The sequence below is a fragment of the Peromyscus maniculatus genome, chromosome 5 (genome assembly GCF_049852395.1).
Source record: "Peromyscus maniculatus bairdii isolate BWxNUB_F1_BW_parent chromosome 5, HU_Pman_BW_mat_3.1, whole genome shotgun sequence".
Lineage (NCBI taxonomy): Eukaryota > Metazoa > Chordata > Mammalia > Rodentia > Cricetidae > Peromyscus > Peromyscus maniculatus.
In genome coordinates, this window is record NC_134856.1 from 82,673,150 (window position 1) to 82,697,544 (window position 24,395).

Here is a 24,395-nt window from a genome sequence, read left to right on the forward strand (position 1 = left end):
ATACCCCTTAGAAACACCACTTTGAGAAATAATCACATTAACTTTACACACGAGTCCTTTCTTAAGCTTTATTTAAGAAATCGAGTACTATATAGTTCAATATATATAAGACACATCCAGTATTGTGTTCCTGATAGCAAGTGCATAGATTTTGTTAAGATACCATTTTCACTCGATAGAAATGGTTCATGGTCACATGAAGGTAATATTCCCAGTGATTTTGCCCAAGCATGAGAGGAAAAAAACAGAACACAGCAAAAATAGTGAACTACAACAGAAATGAAAAACAAAAACAGTGAATTAGTAGAACAGTCGATTCCTGATAAGTGAATAAGCTGATTGTCTGGCCACAATGTTTTATTCACTTATCAGGAACGATTCATGGTCCGCTTATGTTCACTGCATTGCCTAGCTTGCTAGCTCTGAGACTGCTGATCATACCCTGTTGCCATGGCCTGGCAGGCATGTGGTATCCATCAGCCAGGAAATGTATCTGGTTCTGTGGTTTCTCAAGGTGGTCTGTGCATGGGCAGTAGACAGACCTGCTCACACCATAGCAGCGTTTTATAAAGTCAACACTGAGTGCAAAGTTAAGCAGTGGCCAACTTTACAGTCACAAGTGCTTACAGGAGCAAGCCTTTGTCTTCTGTAGAGAAACCTACTTTGTCTCTCTGTGTGTGAACATTATGCCTTGTGCTGAATGGTGACCATATTTGTGTTTCAAAAAGAAACCCATCCTGGAAAGAATTCGATCATCCGCTTTCCCAGTCTTTCCCCGCCCTTATGCCGCCCATTCTTCCAGAAAAGAAAGAAAAAGAAATCACACCTTTGGCTATCTCTCCTCACTAAGGGAAGCAGCGGCCTTTCCGAGGCAGACTGACTGACTAGGCGGTGAGACAGAGCAGGAGTGTGGCTAGAAATCAGCTTCCAGCAGTACAGGCTGAGGATTCTGAAACGCATTCCCAGTGAGCTGTTCAGCCTAAGCAAAGAGTCGCCCTTCTTCTGCTCGGTAGGCCCGAGGTTGTTGACCTGACTGAAGAACAGGGACCTGAGGGGCCGGCTGAAACCAGAGGGTGGGCAGCCAGAGCTGCAGGGGACTCTTCCTGGCCCTGGGCTCAGGGTGGCCTGTCGCAGGCCGAGCGCACACCGAAGAGTTAGAAGGCGTGAGAAGGGAGGAGAGCAGCCAGCCATGGCATCTGTGAAGAACACCGTGAGGGTCGCCAGATCCCTGAGCTGGTGGGTAGCAGAGCAAGGCGGGCCTGTGGCTTTCACTGCAGGGAGTGGGGACATTCTCTGGCCAGGGGCTGGGTGACCGTGGGAACACAGCTCTTCCTATCCTGGGTCCATCCAGGAGGGAGCATGGGACCTATGGCATTATGAGCTACCCTCTGGAACTGGACAGTGAGGACTTGAGCAGAAGTGCCCCACCTCCCTCATTCAGTCCAGCTGCCATTGGAGTACCTGGCAGTCTTCCCTCTTCCGTCCGTTTTAATAGTTGAAGCTACTCCTGGATTGAACTGATTAGCTTGTAGAAATGCAATTTTATACATACCTATTCATCGATGTAGCAGACACCTAAGTTTAATTCTTTTCATACCCCCATTGACCAGCTAGTTTTCTTTTGTCTTCCCTAAGAGCTCACCTCTTTTGTAAAGGTGATCCTTTCCTAAGCTCAACTGCAGGGAGGTGACTTTGGACTGGAGGGCAGACAGAAGAAACCCTGGGTCTGCTGCTTCTGTTCCTCTTAAGGTTGCAGCAGAGAGTTCATGGTGGTTAGTTAGGAACTGTGGATATGAGGGAGAGGAGAGGGAAGGAACAGGTGTGGTCAAAAGACCATAAAATGCCTTGTCAAGTCCAGCCCTGTAAGCAGTTATTAGATGAGTCACAGGGAAAAGACATACTGTCTTGGAAGCAGTGGGTAGGGTAGGTTACGCATAAACCAGAGGTGGGATGTGCAGTTTCCTCGTTTCCCAAATCAGATATTCACTTAGGTGGAATCGACTGTATCTTTTTACACAACATATAGAAAAAAAAACGGATACGTGCAACAGTGAGGTGTAGAGATGCATCACCAACACAGAATGACTACCAACAACACAACACGCAGAGAGAAACAAGTATTAGGAAAATGGTTTAATATTGGAGACAGAAGCAAAAAATCGCATCACACAATAACATACATTACAAAAATAAGTCTGACTGTTTCAACTACACGGTTATGTTCACAATGAGGACAGGAGGGTCAGAAAAAACTTCGATCTAAACAGCAAAAAAGCAAACTCCTAAAGTTTAACTAATACATTTATCCACTTAAAGTGACTGAGTACTTCTAAGTCTAGTTATCTTATTGTGTAACTGCACAATACAGAATAAAAAGTGAAACTTACCGCTGTATTTTCAGACAAAATTCTAATGCTAGATATAAGCAAAGGGAACAAAGAAATCAAGCCAAAGTTTTTAATTCTTAAAAGAAAAGCAACTTTCTTTCTATCAGCCAGAAATCAAACTTGAAATCAGTCATTGTCAGGGGCCCACAAGAGTAAGCCACAAAAATTTCCATTTTTTAATCTCCAGTATAAAAAATCCCACTGGTACAAAATGCATAAGTACAATCAGTTGTAGAAATAGGAAAGCCTGCGTTTTTGTTTTTTGGCTCAAATTCCATCAAACAACAAAATCCAAATGCATCAATAAAACAGAAACAATACTCAAATGGTCTTACAGTTTCCACTAGGTTGCATTAACTTTGGCTTTTCTCAGACAATATTTAAAAACTATTTTGTAATTCTAAACAAAATGGTATTATTAATCTACAAACAACAATTCCCACAGCACAAAAAACACAAATACATTTTTTGTATGACATTATTCAAAAGGTAATGAAACTACATTTTTTTAAAATTTTATTTCTTTTTAATTAGCACTTAAGATAATAAAAACAGAAACAGTAAATGATTCCAGAGTAGCACAAGCCAAAGAAGCAGAACCCCTGCGGTGAGAGAAAGGTGAACTTGGGACACCTGGGGGGTGCCATTCAATCAGAGTTCTCGGAGTGAGCTGGAAAAGACTACGCTCTACACTTGATGTTTAAAAACGCAGTTTCCCTGTGTTTCCAAAGTCTTCCAAAACAGGCCCTGTCCACCTCGCAGCTTTGTCCTTTTGACAGTGAAAGATAGAGGACAGTTTGTCTCTGAGGAAGGTTATCTTTCTAACAATGAAACATGCAAAACCAAAAACCTCCCTCTTAATGTACTGTCTTGGTTGCCTGCAAAATGAGAAACACTCAACAGAAAGTCCTGCCGGCCCGAGCCTCTTCGGGGGACTGCAGGGGGTGAAAAGGAAGGAGGGCAGTTTGCATCCATGGGGAAAAAAAATCTGATTTTTTTTTTTAAGATTTATGTCACTGATAAAGGAATAGATTCTGAATGAGATGGTCTATGAAATACAACTGGAATTCTCTTGGTTTCTACATGTGTATCTACACACCACCATATAGTAGAGACTGAGAAATGCGTGTGACCACTTTGTTATTAAGCTGAGTGCTGCAGAAAGTACAAAATAGCCCTCAAGGATGAAGGAAGGCCCCGGCAGTAGTAAACAGGTGTGGGGAACACGAATCATGTCATTGGAAGTGCACGTGCTGTAAGGAGGAAACTTGTTTTTTTGCATTGTGAGAGGCTAATCCTTTCCATCTCAGGGCTATCTAACACATTCACACACACACATTTAAACCAATGGGGTGGGTGAGCAGGAAAAGGGAGCTGAGACCAGAAGCTTGCAGGGTATGCTTTCCCCGAGGCTGGGTGTGTGCTGGGACTGTAGGTGTGACATTAGGGTCTGTCAGAACAAGACTTCTGTTCATCCAAAGCCAGACTCAGAGGAATATGGCACTTTAAAAAGTGGCAGCAGGAACTGGGCCTGGGTATTTGGTTCATTGTGGTGAAGAACACAGCTGAGCTCCTCTTACATGGCCAGCCCCTTTAAATGTGTTCAATCAAAAGTCAAAACACCCTGGAAAACTGGAGTGCAAGGAAAGGCCGGGGGCTTTTCACACAGATACCCTGCATATTCAGGTGTCCACTGGAGTCCAGGAATCCCTAGCACAATGGCTGATTCAGCATTACTTACAAGTGTTTAAGAAACAGGAGCAAAATTCCTTGAAAGACTGAACCATTCAAAAGCCATTTAACTGCAGGGTGTATGAAAATATTATACACTAGGACATACCATGGAACCCCATCTCAAAAAGCCAATGGTGTCTTTAGGGTTTATGTTGGGGCTAAGTCTACCTGTTTTTACCTTCACAGGGTTTAACTCCATCTTTTACACTTAAACTAAAGGAGTGTAAGACAATAGGAATGAGGGGGAATTAAAAAAAAAAAAACAGTGTAGGAAAAAGACTCAAGAGTTTTGGGTGTGTGGGTGTGGGTGGGTCTTAAAGAACAAAAATAAAAACTTAGAAGATGTAGATGGGAAAAATCCAAATCAGAAACACCCCAAAACCACCCAAGGCCGACAGTATAAAAAGGTACCAACATTCCAGATAGCTCTGGGTAGAAAGGGTTAAAAGTTCAAGACTTTCTCACCTTAGAGGTTTCCAGATATTATGAAGAAAATACATTGTGAGGGTGGCCTTCACAGCAGTGATGTGTGTGTGGAGTGGTTAAAAAAGTGACACATGGGCACTTATACAATGTCTTACAAAAAACAGCATAGAGAAGTAACAAACAATAACAAGTTCAGGCAACAAGACCACAGGATAATAGCAAGTTAACAAACTTTGTAACCTTTTTTTTTTTTTTTTTTTTAAATATTAGGGATTTATACAAAACACATAATAAAATACCCATGTTATCAAATTACTTCTCACAAGAAACACACCGGAGCTCTAGGAAGGAAGTACCTTTGGAATTTGGCACTATATAGTTTTCACTTTTTTTCTTTAAAAGAAAAAACAAAAACAAATCACATTTTGCTGAACACAAACACATCTAATAGTCCACAATAAAAAAAAGTGACATCAATGCTTCTCAAGCCAACACAAAACTTATTCTGGAATAGTTTTTTTTTTTCTCTCACATGAAATTATTTTTTTAAGCAAACAACTTTTTTTTTTTGAAATTCTTTTTTTTTTTGTTTTAAGAAAACCAATTCTAAGCTTGTCTTATCAACAAGTAACATTAAGACCTTGAGACTCATGAGGAGAGCACAACTGAATCCACAGAAGCACCGACATAACACAGTTTACAGTAACCTTTCTCCTGTACATTGAGACAGTATAAAATATAGGTCATTTCATGGGCGTCAAACCATGGATTGTCTAACTGTGAGTCAGTTCAGCAAAAGGTGACACAAATAGGTAGCATTTGCCCCAAAACAGGGTAAATAGTTTTCTTATACTAATCTACAAAAAGTGGTTCTATATATATATCTTAATGAGAAAGTGAGCCACCTAAAATGGCCTTATCAAAAAACTTTACACTGCCTGAAAAATGTAAAAACTATTACAGACCTCTAGAGACTTAAAATCAGACAGTTTTTTTTTTCTCAAACTGTTTTTGGAAGTAGTCTGTTAGAAACCAACATTCTGTGTCCCTGGACACATATTGCTATTGTCACCAGTGACCGGGAAGAATGACAATCCCTGTGTAATACTTTCAAGTCTGTTTTATGAAAAGAAAAAAAATAAGAAAGAAACATTTTTGCCACAGGTTTTTTTTTCTATAATTTGTCTAATAGTTTCAGTCTTGCATGAATGCAGCAATGTTTTTCACATTGACTTCCCAGAATTCATAGCTAGATGAGGTCACATGCAAATTTCAAAGGTCAAACTAGATCAAAGGTCAGTAGGAGAACCAAATATGATGTGAGGTCAGAAAGACATCAGAAACAATGACGGGACGATGAAACTTTTTTTGAGACGCCACAGGGACATGCTAGGCAAACGATGAACTAACGGGCATGAAGATGTCTAGGGAAAAAACAAGGAAGAGTCAAAAGTTACACAGAATCTACGCAGCAGCAACAAAATCACTTTCAAGGGTGCAGGAGAAAAACTAATGCAAATCTTAGGTCTTCAGGGAGTCTATGAGCCATTCACATAATTTGCATTTCTTACACTCTTTTTCCACAGCACAATGAAACCCCAAGAGAATCCATCTGGAGAGAGTGAGAGGGGATGGATTCTGGGTGTTTTGGGGTGAGGGACCAGCGAGGGACAGAGGAGAGGGTCCAGTCTGAACAAAGGTGACATATGGGGAAGTCAAGACAACTGAACTGTAAACTAGATAATGGAAATTACAAACAAAATAATCAGACAGATACAAACAACGAGAGGATAAAGCATGAACTTTAGGTCTAGGGTTCAACAGTGAAAAAAAGCCCATTCCTAGAACAATTCCTCTAGAGACTACTTCAGAAGGTCCTAGCTAGACAGAGAACTGCTCTTTAGGTACCCAATAAGTTAACAATAGGCAATAAATAACTTCCATTATTTCTGAGGCAGTAAAAATTTTGTATAAAAATAGAAATGCTTTTTTTACAAATAAAATTTACAGGCCTGTGGCTTTCTTTTTTTATTTAAGTATTATTTATGTATTTATTTATTATTAAATTTATCTTTCAAGAAACATCAAGTATTTTCACTCATTTTTATTTTATTTTTAAACCCTGTAGCTTTAAGAAACAGATCTCTAAATCTTTTTTTACATTAATCCTTTCTAAAAACAAAAATAAAACAATAACAAAATAGACAACCAGTGTAATAATCTGACCAATAAATGTCATGTTTCTTTGAACCCTAAAATAAAACCCTACCTATAGTAAAACAAACCAATGTAGTGGGAGGATGTTCTGTGGTGGTTTAAGTGCATCTCCTGGCTTCCCCTCTGCTAGGCCACCGTGTTAACTCTGAAGGCGGGGCCCCTGAGGGGCGGGCAGGCGGGCGGGCGGGCGGGAAGGAGGGGTGAGTTCTCCAGGCAGTGCTCTTGGGGCACCAGTGGTTTCTCAGAGTTAGAACTGCACATTAGTGTTTGCTTGCCTTTTAAAATCTCAAGATGTCATCTATTTGTTTACATGTTTTTCTTTTAAAAAGGAAAACAAAACAAAAAAAACTTTAAAAAGGAGTAAGGATATTCAAATTGCAAAACGAAGGAGAATACAGTGGCACATTAGAGGAAGGTTTGCTCAACAGAAACAAGGTAGCCCAGGTTTTGATTATGGCAAACTGGGTGGGGCATGAGTGGAAGGAATGGAGGCCTTATTGTAAAAATAACCGTCTCTCCTGGTAAAAGTTGGCATTGTGGTCCCTCCTCTGCCTTCCCTGTTGAGAACAGGCTGGCTTGTGGGACTTACCCTAAGAAAGCTAAAATAAGAGCAGGGAGCTTCTGGGGTTAGGATCAGTAAGGTTTGCTGTCGTTTTTGGAGCGCTTCAGCTGCACCTTCAAGCGTTTCATGCCGATCTGAAAGCCGTTCATAGCCTGGATTGCAGCTTGTGCAGAGACTGGATTGTCATAGCTAACAAAACCTGGAAAACACAAAGGGGAAGGAGGTAGGGAGGTCAGGGTGAAGGGGAAGCCAATCAGAAAATGGGGCTGGCGGGGCTGGCCGGCGGCGGTGGCATAGTGTGACAGCAAATGCTGAGAGGTGCCTGTCCAGGATCTGAGCTGGGCTCTGCTAGGTTTGCGCTGTCCCATGCATGCACAGTACATGCCTACGGACAACACTGGTAATACCCACTGGCAAGTAGTCAAAGAGCTAGTTGGGAATGCAAATTCTCCATGTAGGACAAAAACCCTCTCCATAAAACTAAAGCTAAGTCGTTCTAGTCAACCTTGTCCTTCTATTTAGTGCTTGGAAGTCATACCTGTTTGTCTTACCCTCCCCCTTCCTGCCCCCCAAGGGATCCTTTGGAAAGAATCCTTAGAAGAGAGTAAGTATTCAATCTATTCACAGACAGAGTCTACAAGGGGCTGGCTTAGGATGAGTCAAGCACCAAATTAACTGAATTAGAATAATGTATACTAGCTTCTTAACAGTTTGGAATTACTGTTCAAACCCAGAGTAAAAACCTCCATGCCTTTCTCTTTGTGTCAGGACTTAATAATCATCTCAACATATTCCAGTTATTTGTATCTGCAACAATAAGCCACCATCAGAGAGAGAGAGAGAGAGAGAGAGAGAGAGAGAGAGAGAGAGAGAGAGAGAGAGACAGAGAGAGAGAGACAGAGAGAGAGAGACAGAGAGAGAGACAGAGAGAGAGAGACAGAGAGAGAGAGACAGAGACACAGAGAGAGACAGAGAGACACACAAAGAGATACAGAGAAAGAGAGACACACAAAGAGACACAGAGAAAACATGGAGAGAGAGAGAGAGAGAGAGAGAGAGAGAGAGAGAGAGAAGGCATGCCTGTTTCTGAAACAGAACTGATATTCTGGAAAGATTCAAGAATTCTGGTTGCAGAGTTTATTTTAACAGGGTAGTGGGAGGCCAGTCAGGCAAGTGGTGAGCTTATGCACCTCCTGATTTTGAGTGGTGACAGAAAGCTAGTCCATGGATTGAATTTCATTTTGAAACATCAGCAACTTGGAAGATTCTGGCATTTTCACTTATCTACTACTATGAAGGTTTAAAACTAAAGCGAAAATTCTTTTACAAACCAGTGGAGGGAGCAAAGAACATAAACATACTTTGAGCAGAGTTCTCGGCTGATAAAAGTGGACACACGGTCTAAGGCAGGAAGGCATTCAGTAGGTAGGTTATATCACAAAAATGGTTGTTTACATTCTATTTACTCCAGTTCTGTAAAAGTAATCTCAATTCTAAGACTTTCACTCTGATGTGACTTCTCCTTTCTCTCGGGGTCTTTTAGGTAGAAGTGGCAAGATGATTAAAGAATGGAAATGGGTCAAGAGTGAGATGGATGAAAGAATGGGTTTATTACGACGAGCAACTCAGCAAACTGGGAGCTTAAGACATAGACTCACTCACTGAGAAACTTGGGAGGCAAAGCTTTTAAGACAAATTGAAAATACATCCTGGATTCTCACAGCTACAGCTTGTATTATCATGAACATATTGGTTAAGTAGTTTGTGGACTGATAAAATCTCTTTCCAAGGTAATGTTTCCTCAAATCATGGACTACAGTCCCTTTCAGTCTCCAGATCAACTTAGAACAATTATGCAGCTATGACAAATATGTCTGTCTAAAAACCTTGCCCAGGAAACCTTCCCAGAGGTAAGCCCTGGCTCTCACATGCATGCACCCTACGTGACAGCTTAGTCTCCATCTCACTCCTCAGCTGTTACAAGGGTTTCTATACAGTTCCCACAGCAGAGGTGTAGTGCGCTTAGGCTGACAGCCTTTCTCCTAGGGTAAAAACAATCACTGGAAATGGTTGGTGCATTAATTCTTCTAACCCCTGAGGCTTAGACCATTCTGGATGATGAAAGACTTTAGCACCAGAGCTGTAGAACCAAAACACTACCTACCAGTCAGCCAGATAAAGTCTGAACTTATGGCTACTTGAGAACTACTCTACTTTAGATATTTTTCTTTGTAACACATACAATCCTATTTCTTTTGGTCCATATCTTACTTTCATAAAATGTACCACCTCCTACAATATGAATTATTAAACTGTAGGAGTGATGTCAACAAAATGCTGTGATACACACTGGGCCAGAGCTTGCAAAACAAAGCTCTGAATACCCTGGTCCTTAATATCTTTGGGGCTAAATCAGTTTGAAAAATAAGGAAGTCATGAATTTAACAAATGCTCTCCTTGTCATATAGAAACACCAGGACAGGAATTTTCATTACTCTGTTATGAAAGGGGGGAGGCTCCCTCTGGACCCTAAGGGTGCAAGGTCTGACAGCTAGGTGCTTTGTAGTGTTTGATGAATACCTGCATATTTCTGTGCTCTGGCCTATGCACACAGCCCTGGCCATTTTACAATCTAAGCCTATCATAGTGCTTTGTTCTCTGTAACCACGGGATACACCAACTGCTGTCCTTAGTCTGCAGAGATCCAGTGTGGCAGCAGCCTGCTTATGAGTGTGGACATTTGTAAGCTAAGTCTGAGCTCTTGGAGACTGTAGGAGTAAGGAGAGTTAGTGGCAGAGTGTCTGCAGTGTCATCTGTAACAGTACAGACTGAAAACTCATGGCTCCATCTACAGGGCTTGAAGGAACTACTGCTGCTCTATGGTGAGAAAGAATCAAGATATATAGGGAGATGCTTTAATACTACAGTATAGACTATTACCTAAGATAAGGGAATGTCCCCTTTTATGTAGCACTTCCCCCTTTTCTGATTAAATAACTTTGCCCAAATCTGTTTACATGCAACTAGAAAGTCAGGAGCCACCACCATAAGGAAGGCCCTATCCTGACTCCTGACTGGGAAACCTGCAATATTTAGCTAGGTTTCTTTTGCATACCAAAGCACTTGCTCAGATTGGTCTGTTTGTCAATGAAGACTTTAGCAGAGATAACATTTCCAAAGGGCATGAACATCTGCAGAATGTCCTGGTCTCCAAACTCCTGTGGAAGGTGGTAAATAAAGAGGTTTGCCCCCTCTGGACCTAAAGAGGAAGAAAAAATCAGAGTAAGGTATCCCCCAAGTCTTAGTCCCCAAAGCCTCTTAGGAATACTTTAGTAATAGGTAGGTTAGCCATTTGGCTTTTTCTTATAAAGAATAAGCAGATGGATAACTTTAAGTGCCAGCATGATCTTCAGGAAAACACTCATCCTTTAAAATTTCTTAGTTGGTGGCGGGGTGTGGTGGGGAGGTGGGATGTGCTCTAAGTAGCTTCTGTTTCACAGAGACTCTTTGGCTTACTTTAGCTGCGCATTAGATCTCATCTCCATGGTGGTGAAGGTGGTTGCAGTAAGCAGGACAGGCATGGAAATTATGCATGGGTTATTCCTGGGTGGCCATGTTTTATGTGTAGACTATCTCCTGAAGTGGAAGAGAATGATCTTTGTATTCTAAGCAAATTGCAGCAATTTAGAATAATGAATACAACAGCAGTAATGCTGCTCAGGTTTCTCAATCATTTGCCCAGGTATTCAGGCAGTTTTGATTTGGCAAATCTGTGCGCACACACTGTAATAATCATCTTTATTAGAATGACTGGCAGAGAGTCAACAACTAGGGGAAAGGTAGCTAGAATCTTACAATTTGGACAGGCCATTATCAGTGAGAATTAGACTTTGTGAGTGCAGTGGACCCAAGAACTTCTCCAAGAGGGAGTTAAACACAGCCTTTCCCTTTCCACGCAAATTCCAGAAAGCAAGGGGGAAGGGAGAAGGTCTTTTTAGCTACACTGTTTGAAAGGTTAGCTGTCTTAAGTTCCTCACTGAACTCAAGACTCACCTATACAAGAGCTGCATGGAAGTTAAAAGAATGAAAAGAAGGAAACCAGGTGCACTGGACAGAGAGAGGATAAAGCTGGGATACTTCTTGATGCTGGGGAGAAAAGGAGCTCACAGACCTGGGGAAGTGACTTCTATACGTGGCTATCACAGGAGAGGGAACTTGCCTGCCTATCCCATGTGGAGTTCAGGGGCCCGCATCCTGTGAGTTCCTTATAGAACTCTTACAGTGGGGAATGGTATCTATGTGTATGGACATGAGGAAGATGAGGATTAAAAAGAACTTTGTAAAAATAAGTGAATTGGCACATCTTTGTCTGCCCCCAGAAAATTAATGAAGACAGTGTCATAAAGAATAAGACTTTACTGAAGCCAGAGATGTAGTTACTTCTTGTTTACTTAAAAACATGTCTGTATTACTAGATTGCTCACAGATTCTCTATTTCTAGAATCCAGCTCAAGGGAGGCCTGTTTTAAAGGGAGACAACTATAGTTGACACTGCTCCTTCTCTGTTTTCTGATCCTAATATGGATAGATGCGAAAACTCAAATGCTGGAAATGGGTGTGCTAGGTGCTACTGTACTATGTGTGTTCTTAGTAATAGGTATACTGGCCAATTGTATACCGCAGACTTAGTGTGTCTTTAAACAAAGGATTTAAATGCTTCAAGAAGGATGAATGGGGCTCAATTTGCATTGTAAGGAATGTTGCTACTCCTGAAGCCTGAGCAGCAAGTGCATTTTAATGAACAAGACAGACTATCTGTGCTTGAATGATCCTGGGGATGCAGAATGCTATATACATCCTGATTCTGTCCATGCCAGAGAGGGGGAGACCATGAACAGTGACACAGAAAAAAAAGAGGTATTGGTCCTTTTGTTTATTATTTTCCCAGGGACAAATTCCCAATATCTTGATCCCCCTCCTCTGCCATGCCATTACCAAGAAGCAGTTTGATCTTTTAACCCTCCCAACTGAGATTTAAAAAAATAAGTTTCATATAAAAAAACATTCATTGTATGTAACTGATGTAGCTGATACCCAAACCAACAAAAATTCAAACATACACACACACACACACACACACACACACACACACACACACACACACACACACACCTCCCTCTCTCTCCTAGATCTCTAAAAGTAATTTAAAATCTTTTCATAACTCACTCGCTTTGTCTGTCTGTCCACTTTCTCGTAGCACAACACCTTAACTGGAAGTTCTGTTATATTAGTGGTCCCTACAGGCTGGTTGCTGTAGTCTGTATTTCTCATAGGGTGCTTGATTTAGCAAAAAACTCCAAGGCCCAAAGGCAACTATCTTCTAGAACAAAGCTACACTAAACCACAAGTGCCACTTGCTGGGTACTTGGGGGCTCTAACTATCTGTGTGTACAAAACTTGCCTCCTGTTGAGGAAGGGAGATGGGGATGTAGGAGAGCAGCCAGAGGATGTTCCCAATGGCAGGAAAGGTGATGGGCTTTCCTGATCTTAGATCTGTAGAAATGCTATCATCCTTCAGAAAATTAGCTATGGAAACATTCATTTAAATCTTTTTTTTTTTTTTTTTTGCCAAGTAAATGGCTAATTTTCCTGTGGTGGAAAAATATACCAGAGTCCATGACTAAATAGTTCAGGGTACATTTCAACTCTAACTAAAGGTCAGAACAAGGACAGATCTTTAGATTAGGGAATCTCAAAATCTGCTGAGTAGTAGACCTGTTCTCTCCCTTCATTTTAAACTAATGGCAGATGGATGATATCCTTGAGTTACATTAACTGGGTGAGAAGATGATCAAAAGAGAGATATGAGAAGGTAAGAGATGGGGCTGGGGGCAGGGACAAACAACCCACACCAATGAAACGAACAAACCAAAAGCTATGACTAGTACCAAAAATAAAGAGCCCTAAAGCAAATCACTGGTAGCCAACATCCCTAAATTAGAAGTAGGACGTGGTGATCCTGACTCCTAGTCCTTACACGCCATAGAAAAGCAGCTTACAGTAGCAATAAGCTGGGGTGAAGTCATTTAGAAAAATATTGTTACAGTGCCCAGACTTTAACCATTGAATTTTTAATCTTTTGGTACAGTTTTATATCTGAGTGACACAAGTATATTGTCCCGTAAAGCTATGCTGGATAATGGAGAGACATCCAGCATTCTCTGGAACCATTTAGGGGACTTGGCTTTGTTACCTCACAGGTTCTCTCCCATGGGACTTACTGCTCACAGGCTCATAGGAACTAAACAAAGACGGGCTTTCTCAGGGGAGATCTGTGGTGTTCATGATGAGGGGGTCCCTTTCAAACACCCCATGAGACACAGCTGGACAAACACCTGGGCATGCTTGAATACTTACAGAAGTCACAGCTCAGAGGAAAGAGCTGAGAAGTAACTTAGATCTCATGGATTTTTTTCTTTTTTCCATGATCTCTATGCTATTTGTCAAAGGAAACTTTTATTTTCTATTTTTAAGTTGTATCTCCTTAAAGATACTAACTTTGCAGAGTAAAACTATGATACCACTTAGCAGATTACCATCTTTAAATTAATATCCAAGCAAAAGCCATTTGTAACTAGAATGAGTATAAAAGGGAAGAAGAAAACAACCAACAAAATCTTCTCCGATTTACCTTTTCCCATATTCTGAACAAGTCAGAAATAAAACCACACATTACTGACTGCTTTAAAGCAACTTCAGCTAATAAAGAGATGAAAACAGTGGAGTGTGGTAGTGTGCAAGTGTAATCACAATCCTAGTTCTGGGGAGGTGGAGCCAGCAAGACTGGCACAAATTCAAGGACAGCTGGGCTCAAGGATGAGACCCTATCTTAACCAGTCAACCAATAAAGCGAAAGAATGAAAAGGAAGAAGGACAAGCTATTCTTATTTGAATGAGGCCATATACCATTTTATAATTAGCTGTAATTTAGTCTTAGTATTAGCTTTCTGAAATGTACCCTGCCTCACTGAACCCATCACTTACCTTCTTTCCCAGAAGACATCCTCCCTATGCAGCAAACTAAGTCATTTCTAACTGTGGATTCCATCATTAGTTGGAGCCCATTGCTTACTGAGAACTTCAAGGGACATGGACACCAAGAACCTGGGGAATTCAGGAGAGAAGTTCTTCCCCCACACCAGACTGCATTAGATGGCACCTCTCACTAACAAGTTTCTGTGTGAGGAGAGAGACCGAGTGTTCATCCTGACTGGGGAGAGGATGTACCAGGCATTTTTGATGATAGCAACTAGAAAATGATTTCCTGTAAGCACCCGATGGATGAGAACTTCTTAAGGGATTCGTAACAAGCTGAGGAACATGTAAGATGAACAGGAGATTGTGACAGAGGGCTCAAGCCTGAGACTTTAACAGGAACACCAGCAATTAAGCAGGTGCTTCCTCTTGAGACACTGGCTTGAGTCAGCGTCTTCTGGGCATGTTGTAGAGGCAAATGCAGACCCGGCTGGCCCCGCCAGGCCCTGAGGTGCAGCTAGACACCCACCTTCCTTCTGGCTGCCCGCAGCACTCTGCTGTTGCAGCAAGCTCTGGCTGTACAGAGTGGGCAGGGCAGCTGCCGCATACTGCTGAATTCCTGAGTAGGCCTGGGTTAGGGCGTCCATGGTGCCCGCAGTGCCATTCGTCAAGCCCGTGGCGCCAAGTCCTCCATTCAGAGCCGCCATACCTGAGAGCATTTGAGCAACTTTACAAAAAACCCAACAATAGAGAAGAGAAATAGCACTTATTCATTAGTGCTTTCCAAAGGAAGTCAGAGAATCATTTGACACAGTACAACAGCAAGAGCATGCAGCCAGCACACCAATTAAACTGACAGAAAGTCAAAAACGACACACAGGAAGAAATAAATCACAAGAATGTGGAGAACAAAAAGAATTAAGCAATGATAACTCTCCCTCCCTTTGCCAGTGATAAAAATGCAGTGAGGCCCTAACGTCAGACAGAACCACTCCATGCAGTGTGCTGCTGGCAAGTACCATTGCTACCTTTTTGAAATATATACCTTCTGTTTCTTAGATCTTAGAAGCATGTAAAGGAAAAGAAAACCAAAACCAAGCCCAAACCTTCGTGGCTGAGGCCTATCACATCTGTATGCTGCTGTCTACTGACCACAGGCTCTTAGGGGCCAAGGGTGGCTCAGGAAGCTTGAGAACCTTCACATTCAAGCTGCGTGACTAGGAAGCAGCAGAGCAGACCAAGTCTTAGATGTGTACTTCAGTGAGTCAGCAGTACCAGAGAACTGACTTCCCTAAATAGCAAAGGATGCTGTGAGGGACTGGGCTGCAGGAGTACTTACCTAGCTGGTTCTGAACTGAGGAACAGGACACCTCGAGCTACTTAACAGAGAGCAATCAGTGCCATGTTTCCCAGTGAACTGGAGTGACACTGTCTGTAAGCTGGATTCTGGCAGCAGCTTGGGGGATCTGAATGTTGACCAGTATGTGATTTTGTCCTGGTGTCTTGGTTGCTCTGTGTGGTTGCTGACTGTGTCATTTTCTTAAATATTGAGTCAAATCAGACAGTGCTTCATGTAGTATGAACTTTCCCATGAACTCAGGAAATGGAATAGGTAGCACAATTACCTTTGGTTTCTTTTATGATTAAAAAGCTTTTAAAAAGATCTGTTTCTGAGAACAACTTACTGGAAATAATGCTAATCTTGATGGTAATGGAGGATCGCTACCAAAAGGTGCTTGCAAAGTATGAAGAAAAATCAAGTGTCAGAAGCACTTAACACTCCATCAGAGTCACCTGCAGTCCACAGGAAGGAGAGAGAGTAGGAGATGTCCTGTTTACACTGTTTGTACTTATACTATGTGGACAATGTCATCTCTTGAGATAGGAAGTTGGCTATGACTTAGCAAGAGAGGACTCTCCTAGTGCTTTGGCATTGGGTTTCCTATTGTGGGGCTTGAGGAGACTGAACTGGGCCTTTGGGGAGTGGTACAACATACAGTGTCTTCATAGACACTATGTAAGGACGAGTCTGAAGGCCTCAAGAATGAAATACTAGGCCTTGGAGAAAGAGAGTAATTTCGAGTCATTCAGCAAGTACAGAGTAGGCCAAGAGGTGCTGGCCAGAAGGGGACCTGCTGCATCTGCTCTAGGTTCTTATTATGAATAACTCTATTCTAGTCCACTCATGCAAATAAGCACTGTTAAAGAGCTTGGAGAGAGTTTGTCCTCCTAGTTACTCCAAATGATCCCTCGGACACCAACTAATCACGCTTACCTCACTGTGTCTTTTCTTCCCACTCATTCCTATTGTTATGGCTGCCAAAGGGCTGGAGAGGAATTTTCTTTTTCCCTTTTGGTTCTGTTTTATCCTTACTGCTCAGTGTGTGTGTGATACTTCTGAGAAGCCTAAAGGAGTACGTGGGACAACGTGGAAAAACTAGTTCCCTCAGTTCACAACGATGTTAGGGATACAGACCATCAAGCTGTGGACTCAATTCTTCTATAGGAGGGAATTAGGAAAGGAAATTGTCCTTCTCCCAGGCTGTGTGGTTTCATGTGCACACAGAACCTTTGGAACTCTGGGTTGCCCAGCTGCCTGACATGTGCTGAGGCCTAAGTTCTACTCTAATGAATACCTCCAATTCTGTCACTCTTCATAGCTTGTCTGATAAGGGCCGTGGAGTTCCCATACGCTGTCACATAAGTCCCATACAAGGACTCTACTTAGTCTGCATCTTTGATTCTTCCCATTTTGTTATGTTCCACCTCTTAACACAGAAACAGAACGAACTTCATATTCACAAATATTGAAGGAGGTTTCCTGACTAAGAAGAGTATGGGGGAGGCCTGCAACTCCAGCTATGTCCTCCATCCTTCTGGGCAGTATTTTGTTATGGCCTGCTGTGTTTTTACACTATACTCTAACAAAGACCTACTTTCTGGAAGCTCTGCTGGCTTCTACTGCTGCTTTGTGTGTCGAAGAAAACTCCTAGCCATCTGTACTTGGGGACGGTTATACGAAGGCAGGAAGTAGTTGGAGTACAGATGCCAATGTAGGGGAACTGGTCAGGGACTTATGCAGATAAGAATGAGACAGCTTGGTCTTCCCAGCTGAAAGCTTCCCTTTTCTAGAACATTACCATATTCTTGTATAAAGAATAGAGGGGAGTTTAAAAAGTTCTTTCAAATACAAATGCATTTAGAATGTTTATACTGTCCTGGAAAATCTGGAGGCTATGTGTTGGCCAAACTCAGGGAGCATCTGAAGAACCATCAGAGGAGGATTTCAATTTTTGAGAGTAATTCTTATGAATTACCTGATGCTATTCTACATTAAATAATCATGGTACCAAAGTTAACACTTAACAACTCAGCTGCTGGCATCTGATTACCTCTAAAAGCCTTGGACAACAGAAGCAGAGATTTGAAAAAAGTTTAGTTGAATAAAATATTTCAATGTAAAAGAATAGGGCTTTTCTTTGAGAAAGCTGCACAGATCAGTTCTTTTCCCCATTCATCTAAATTCTCCCGTAGGCTATTTAGACAGAGAAGGCTGGATAAAAAGATAGGTCTAACAAACCTCTGTACGGGAGTCTGGGTAGCTAGCCTGACACTACAGTTGGTATGCAGCCTGATTACTCAGTCTTTTACATTCACTCTTCAGACCCAAGTGAAATGACAGGCACACCCACAATTATTTTTGTGAGCATCATGGAAATTGTACTAAAAGAGCAGAACTAGAAGTGTGCCATAAGTAGACTACATTTATTTGCAAGCCACTCTTCTAGGAAATAGATCATATAAATAAGAGAAAAAGTAAAAGTTAAAAAAAAAATAGAATAGGTTTATGACCTACTGACTGAGGTAAGTTTTCCTTTGGGTAATGTGCCCAACGCTCTCTTCTTTTCTTCACACAAAAGAATTTCAAAATAACTTTTCACCAAGTGTTCATGACTAGTTACAGTAAAACAGTCATAATTTCAAGGACAACATGTTAAGCCATATGGAACACTAACAATTTAAAAAAAGAAAAGGAAGGATGCCATTTCACATACATTTAGAAATAACCAATCAGATAGAGGCTCTCAATTAGATATATCTGCACAAAGCATTTTTCATCTTAATTTAGATATACAGAATATAAAACATATCCATGGAATCCTTGAACTGTCCAGATGAAAGATCTGAATGACCAGTGTTCTTTTTGATCTCGTTGATTCTGGATTTACCTTTAGAGGGCTGAACTTCTATTTTGCTTCACTCATTAATATATAAGGGAAAGGAAAGGTTTTTCAAACAGTTTAACCTAGCAACTTAGCTATGAAGCCTTTCAGAGAGGGGCTGACCCTCTGGCAGGGAAGAGGTCCAAGTCTAGGCCAAGATGCCTCTTCTACCTCCTTCCTGTCTGCTGCTTTGTTCATGGAGAATTAGCTGGCTCTGTTCAGAAAACCAGAATCCTCTCAGTACTGTAGCCACAGGACCAGACAATAACCATCCTGGGGCATAGCTGGGAGGAAACAACACAAGCTGTCATGAACTGTTTTAGGAGCTGACTGTCAGAGAAATATTTCTTGATTACCTTGAGAGAATTATTTGCAACAGGTAACAACATAATTTCTGTTGAGGAGAATGAACCAAGAGGAAGTTCTACCTTAAAAGAGTTTCCCTTACTATTTAATCTGAGACAAGTATTAAATACTCTCCCCAAGTTGATGCTGAGGTTGTAGAAGGGTTGCACTAGTAACACAGCGATCAAAAAGGAATGTATTTCTATTTGTGCATAATTTTTGTTTAATTAAACATTTTCTTCCTGGTTCACATTGACTGGTAGGTAGGGATATGTAAAATTAAAAACATTCTTTCCTAACTTGCCACAAACTATGCATATTTCTATTAGCCCAATTGCAAACGATGAAAATCAGCAACCCAATTTGAAACTGTTGTCCTTGCCAGAGCAAACTTTGTGTTACACGTGACCCCACACAAGGACTAGCTGTGGTTTCTCATCATTCAACAAAGTTCCCCCTCACGATAAAGATGGGAAAAGCCCAGCAACACAAAACAGAGCAGGTGCAGAGGCACAAGACACGGACAAGACACACAGCAGTCATGAGCACGTGCTGAGGAGGACAACCATTCCCACTGGCCTGTTACTCTGCAGACCAAGGACAGGCAGGCGATCAAATCAAAGTCCTTGTTTGAGGGGAACTAGGTCCTGGGGCAAGAGAAGCAGCATGAGGGATGTGTGCACCGACCCCAGGGGAGGGTCAGTGGAGGGCGCTGCTGCAGGACAAGGTCAAAAAGAGGAGCTGCGCCGGAAACGGCCCCGGGCCTCCAGGCTCCTAGGTGGCTGCGGGAAGATGTAAAAGCTGGAGGCAGTTTTAACTGGAATAAAACATTCTGGCTGTTACAAGGTTACCAGGCCGTGTGCTATATGTTAATTAAGAGCCATCACATGTGGAAAGAAACTTTTTTTTCTTTATGGTGAGATAAAACTCAGTCTAGTTTTTTTGCTTTTTTTTTTTTGCCTCCCTAGAACATCTAAATGAAAAGACTTAATAAAACCTGAATATAATCTACTTATTAAAATATGGTTCACTTTCTTACGAGGATTAAACAAGTTAATCTTTATGTGGATACATCTGAGAGTTTAAACTCTTTCATTACATTTATTTATTTATTTGCATGTGTGTGTATGCATGTGTGTGTGAGTGTGTGTGCTTGTGGAAGTTAGAGGACAACTTGTATAAGGTCATTCTCTCCTTCTACCAAGTGGGTCCTCAGGGGTTGAACTCAGTTCATCAGGCTTGGCAGGTAAGGATGCTGCTGGTCCAATTTGTTTTTGCAAATTATTACTTTTTGAAATTTTAAATGTACAGGAGGATTTGGGATTTAAAATAATTGTGGTGTGGCTACTCAGTAAAACAGTTTGTTACTTACTAAATCATGGCTTAAAGTGAGGTAAATGGCCAGGACCCACTTACTACAAATTTAAGCAGGCAGGTGTTACAGTGCTTAGGCCGTCTGGTAGACAACTAGGTCCACAGTGCAGAACTCTGTTGGCTGTTCTGGGCCTCCTGGGCAACCAGGGTGACCAAATGGATGGGCAGGTAAATTAGATGACCTCCTTGTGGCTGAGGCTCTGTTTCCCCAGTGCAGAAGCCCACCTCAAACTTGATCCTCAAGTGTGACTCATCCTCAGGCCTGGGCACTATTCCACATGCATCTGAGTCACAGAACAGTTTGCTGTGTGGGGCAGAGGCTAGCATCCTTTCTAAATGGGTCGGTTTGTTTCAGAGTCAAGTGTAATTTGCTAACCTATTTGCCCAAATCCTGTGTTGTCTGCAGCAGTAAAATGACACCCCTTTCCAGTCACTGTTGTAGAGGCACCCACCTCTCCAGGTACTTAGTGAAGATAGGTCTCTTCCTAGCAGCATCGCCTTGACCAATGAAAATGGATTGCATTTCTCGCTTTCCAAGGACTAGTTTTTTGCTTCTACACTTATCTGGAATCCCTGATTTTTCAGGCTGGAGGCACCTTTAATATCATTTGACCCAGAATTTTCAATTTTCCCATGGAGACAGGCCAGAGGGAGCTGTGATTTGCCTGAGCTCTCACAGTTGACTGGCAGTAGAGCTGGACATTTGCTCCCCAACTTCCACTCTATTTAAACTTTTCTATTCGAACACCCTGCCTTGCAGCAGGGCTGAGAAAACCAAAAACAAAACCAAACTCCCTGGAACCTGAAACTATCTGTCACGATCTAAGGATTCGGACTGATCCTAGACATTGGAAAGGAGCAGGGACGGGATGCGGTTGGGTTATTTTGAGAGAAAATCAGAGGGGAAAGCTGTTGCCTAGTGAACCATGTGCTCCTCCATCCCAAGTTTTAGTTCTCCCCATTTCATATCCTTTTTTGGTCAATTCTGGCTGACCATTTTCTGGAGAATTTAGGGGAAGGCTGTCCACCAGAGCAGCGAATACTCACTGTTTAAGGTACCTGCTAGTGCATTAATATTATTCAATCCGACAGTGGCTCCAGCCAATCCTTGCAGAGTCCCAAGAGAGGTCAAGGAATTCATGGCTGCACCAGCAGTGGAGTTGGGGGTTGAAGCAGCCACTGTGAGAGAGAGAAAGGGAGAGAGAAAACACAAGGTAAGAGCTGACTGGAATGGAAAGAAATCTGTTGTCACTATACAGGCTAACCTGGAGTCACCAGGCATGTGATTTTTCCTTGAAGTTTTTCTGTAAAAAAAAAAAAAAAACAAATGGAACTGTACTTGTAGGGCCTTTGGCACTTAGAGTGTGTAACTGAAGAGATCACATGGTGGGCTGGGTTCGTAGCTCAGTGGTCTTCAGCTTCACGGAGTAAGGCCTTGATTTCAATGCCCACCTTTGCAATAGCCCACCTCCATCTGTTTTGTCAGCATCGTGAGTATGCTGCTTTCTGTTTCCTGGGAAAAGTTGTGAATGGCAACCCTGCAAGTCCAGGTTATCCTCTCAGTTCCACTGTAGGAGACTCTCAAATTTATATTTTGTACTATTTTGCCCACCAAACTTTCTTTAGCTATATCTAAAATGCTCTTAGATTTAGAGTCACCGTATGTTACATTATAATTTATATTTCTAGAAGCATCAGTATGGTCATTTCAATATTAAATTGCAATTCTAATTTTTAAAATCCCTTAAGTTTCTCTAAACATATTAGTTTTACTTCCTTTCTGTAAATGTGCTAATAGTTCTAATATCTGAGGCCATGGATTGATCTAAATATATTGTCCAACTCTGACTCTGCTGTTTAGTTTTTAAAAAGATTTGTTTTTACTGCTTATTTATTTTTATGCTTATGTGAGTATATGTGCATATGTATGTTGGTACCTGTTGAGACCAGAAGAGGGAGTTGGATCCGTTGGAGGCACACTTAAGATTCAGAGACAACTTGAAAATATAGATGCCCCTTGACTTCAACAGAACAATGAACCCATTCAAAGCAGGAAATATCCTAAATTGGAAATGTATTTGCTACAGCACCCTACTGAACATTACTGATTCAGTAACACAGCTAAGACACCTGATATTTCTTCTTGTGACTAAGTGGCTGACTGGCCCTGTAACTCACTGTTGTGCATACATGGAAAATGCTGAACCCACTAGCTCAGGAGAAGATCACAGCTCAAATTTTGAAGTATCGTTTCCACTGACATATATTGCTTTCAGTCCATTTTAAAGTGAAAAAGTCAGAAGTGGATTCATAAGTCTGTTAAAGAACAGAAAATATATACCTGCCAATAGCAGCTCTAAGAAGACATGTTGGCTAGACTAATAAGAGACTAACATAGAACAACACTGAAGAGAAAGACATTAGCCTAATCTATTGCATTGCAAAGGAGTTTCATATATTTTCACAAAACCTGTATTTCATCAGGGACTAAGAAAATTACAAAGAATTTGTCCTGATGAATGTAGCCAGTACAGTAGCTCAAGTGCTAATGTACAGTGCCTATCAGAAGACTAATTTTACTCAGAGATCGATTTTTCTTTCCTTTCCTCACACTCCTCAGAGCAAGGAGAAGTGAATGGAAGAGAATGGACTGAGACATGGGATAATCCTCATACAGCAGTTCAGGAAATGAATAGAAACCAAACTTGGAGGACATATGGAGGGGAGGAAATCTCGGTCACTGGTCATCTGAGAAATGTGTAACTACTGTTCTATCAGACAGATCTTACATTTGGCTGCCAATTACACCAACTCGAAGAAACAAGGGTCTGAGAACCACAGTCAAACTGCAAAGACTAGGTTCAAACTGTTCTCCCAAGCTTTGTTTTTTTTGTTTTCATCATTGTAACTAAAGATTAACAACAACAACAAAAAGACTCAGCTCACTGTCACTGTAAGATTACTTATCTTTGGTTCTCATCATTTACAAATGGAAGATGAAATGAAGAGATGACTATCTAGGATGTATTTCCCACAACAACAAAGAAGAGAACTCCCCCCCCCCCTTCAGTCTAAACCACTATGATTGTTAATCTTGATGGCCAACTTGGCAGGACTTAGAATCACCACAGAAACAAACCTTTGAGCATGTCTTTGAGGGATTTTCCTGGATTAGGGGAACTGAGGTGGGAACACACACCCTAAATGTGCACAGTGCTGGAATGAAAAAAAAGTAAGGTGAGCACCAACACTGATCCTTGTCTGCTTCCTGACTGCAGATGCAGTGTGACCAGCTGCCTCATGCTCCTGCACCGTGACTTTCCTTGCCAGTATGGACTAGAGCCTCAAACTGCGAGCTTAAACTATATTTCCCTTCCCTAGGTTGCCTCTGTAAGGTATTTTGTCTCAGTAACAAGATAAGTAACTAATAAATCATCTTGAACTGTTGATGACATCATGGCTATTATTTTATTCCTGCTGGGTGGCCCTCCTCCTCCACTTATAAAGAAGTCAGAAGGTGCCATGTGTCAGGCTGTTTGCCCACTGTCTGTGGTCAAATACAGAGGAAACAACACAGAAGGAAGTGGACTCATCAGCAGCTTACTTCACCTTCGAGTTTCATTTAGTGGTTAGAGAGAGAATGACTTTGGAACTGGCAGATTCTATGGCTCATGGATGATTTTAGGGGGTCCTTTAGGTCTGAGAGGTGAGTCCGAGGAGAAGGGAGTAACAAATTTCCTCTGCTTGCTCTTGTGTACACAATTCACAGCTCCAAAGGTAAACAGTAAGTTTTTCTAGTGAGAACCTCATTAGAGACAAATAGAGTACTCCATTGTCAAGTAAGCCTGGATTTATGGAACAAGAGAGCTAGTGAAAGAGCTTGGGAACCACAGGACCATTCTGTCATGGGCAATAAACAAACAGGGTGCCAGTCACAGGTCTGTTTGTACCTTGTTTTTCTACTTAATTTAAAAACACTTGGGGCTGAGTATAGTAAGTAGATTGAATATGGTTTCTCACTTCATTGAACTATGTTCTGGAAATCCTAATAGAAGGCAAAGAATAGGTACAAAGTAGAATTAAGTATGAAAA

General features: G+C 41.6%; 1 protein-coding gene across 29 annotated transcripts in view; it reads right to left on the bottom strand.

Moving 5' to 3' along the window:
• Positions 1-2,118: 2,118 nt before the first annotated feature.
• Celf2 (CUGBP Elav-like family member 2) overlaps positions 2,119-24,395 on the bottom strand; it is a 533,080-nt gene continuing 510,803 nt past the window's right edge. For 8 of the 29 annotated variants that reach the window (XM_076572779.1, XM_076572786.1, XM_076572784.1 and 5 more), the window contains 5 exons: positions 21,363-21,482; positions 14,891-15,088; positions 10,442-10,585; positions 7,354-7,525; positions 2,119-5,971 (listed from right to left, as the gene is read on the bottom strand). In XM_076572779.1, coding sequence (XP_076428894.1) covers positions 7,398-7,525; positions 10,442-10,585; positions 14,891-15,088; positions 21,363-21,482 — 590 coding nt within the window. In that variant the 3' untranslated portion in view covers positions 2,119-5,971; positions 7,354-7,397. Of the gene's footprint in view, positions 7,526-10,441; positions 10,586-14,890; positions 15,089-21,350; positions 21,483-24,395 lie in introns of all 29 variants that reach the window. The other 21 variants (XM_076572782.1, XM_042278143.2, XM_076572806.1 and 18 more) reach the window with 6 other exon arrangements.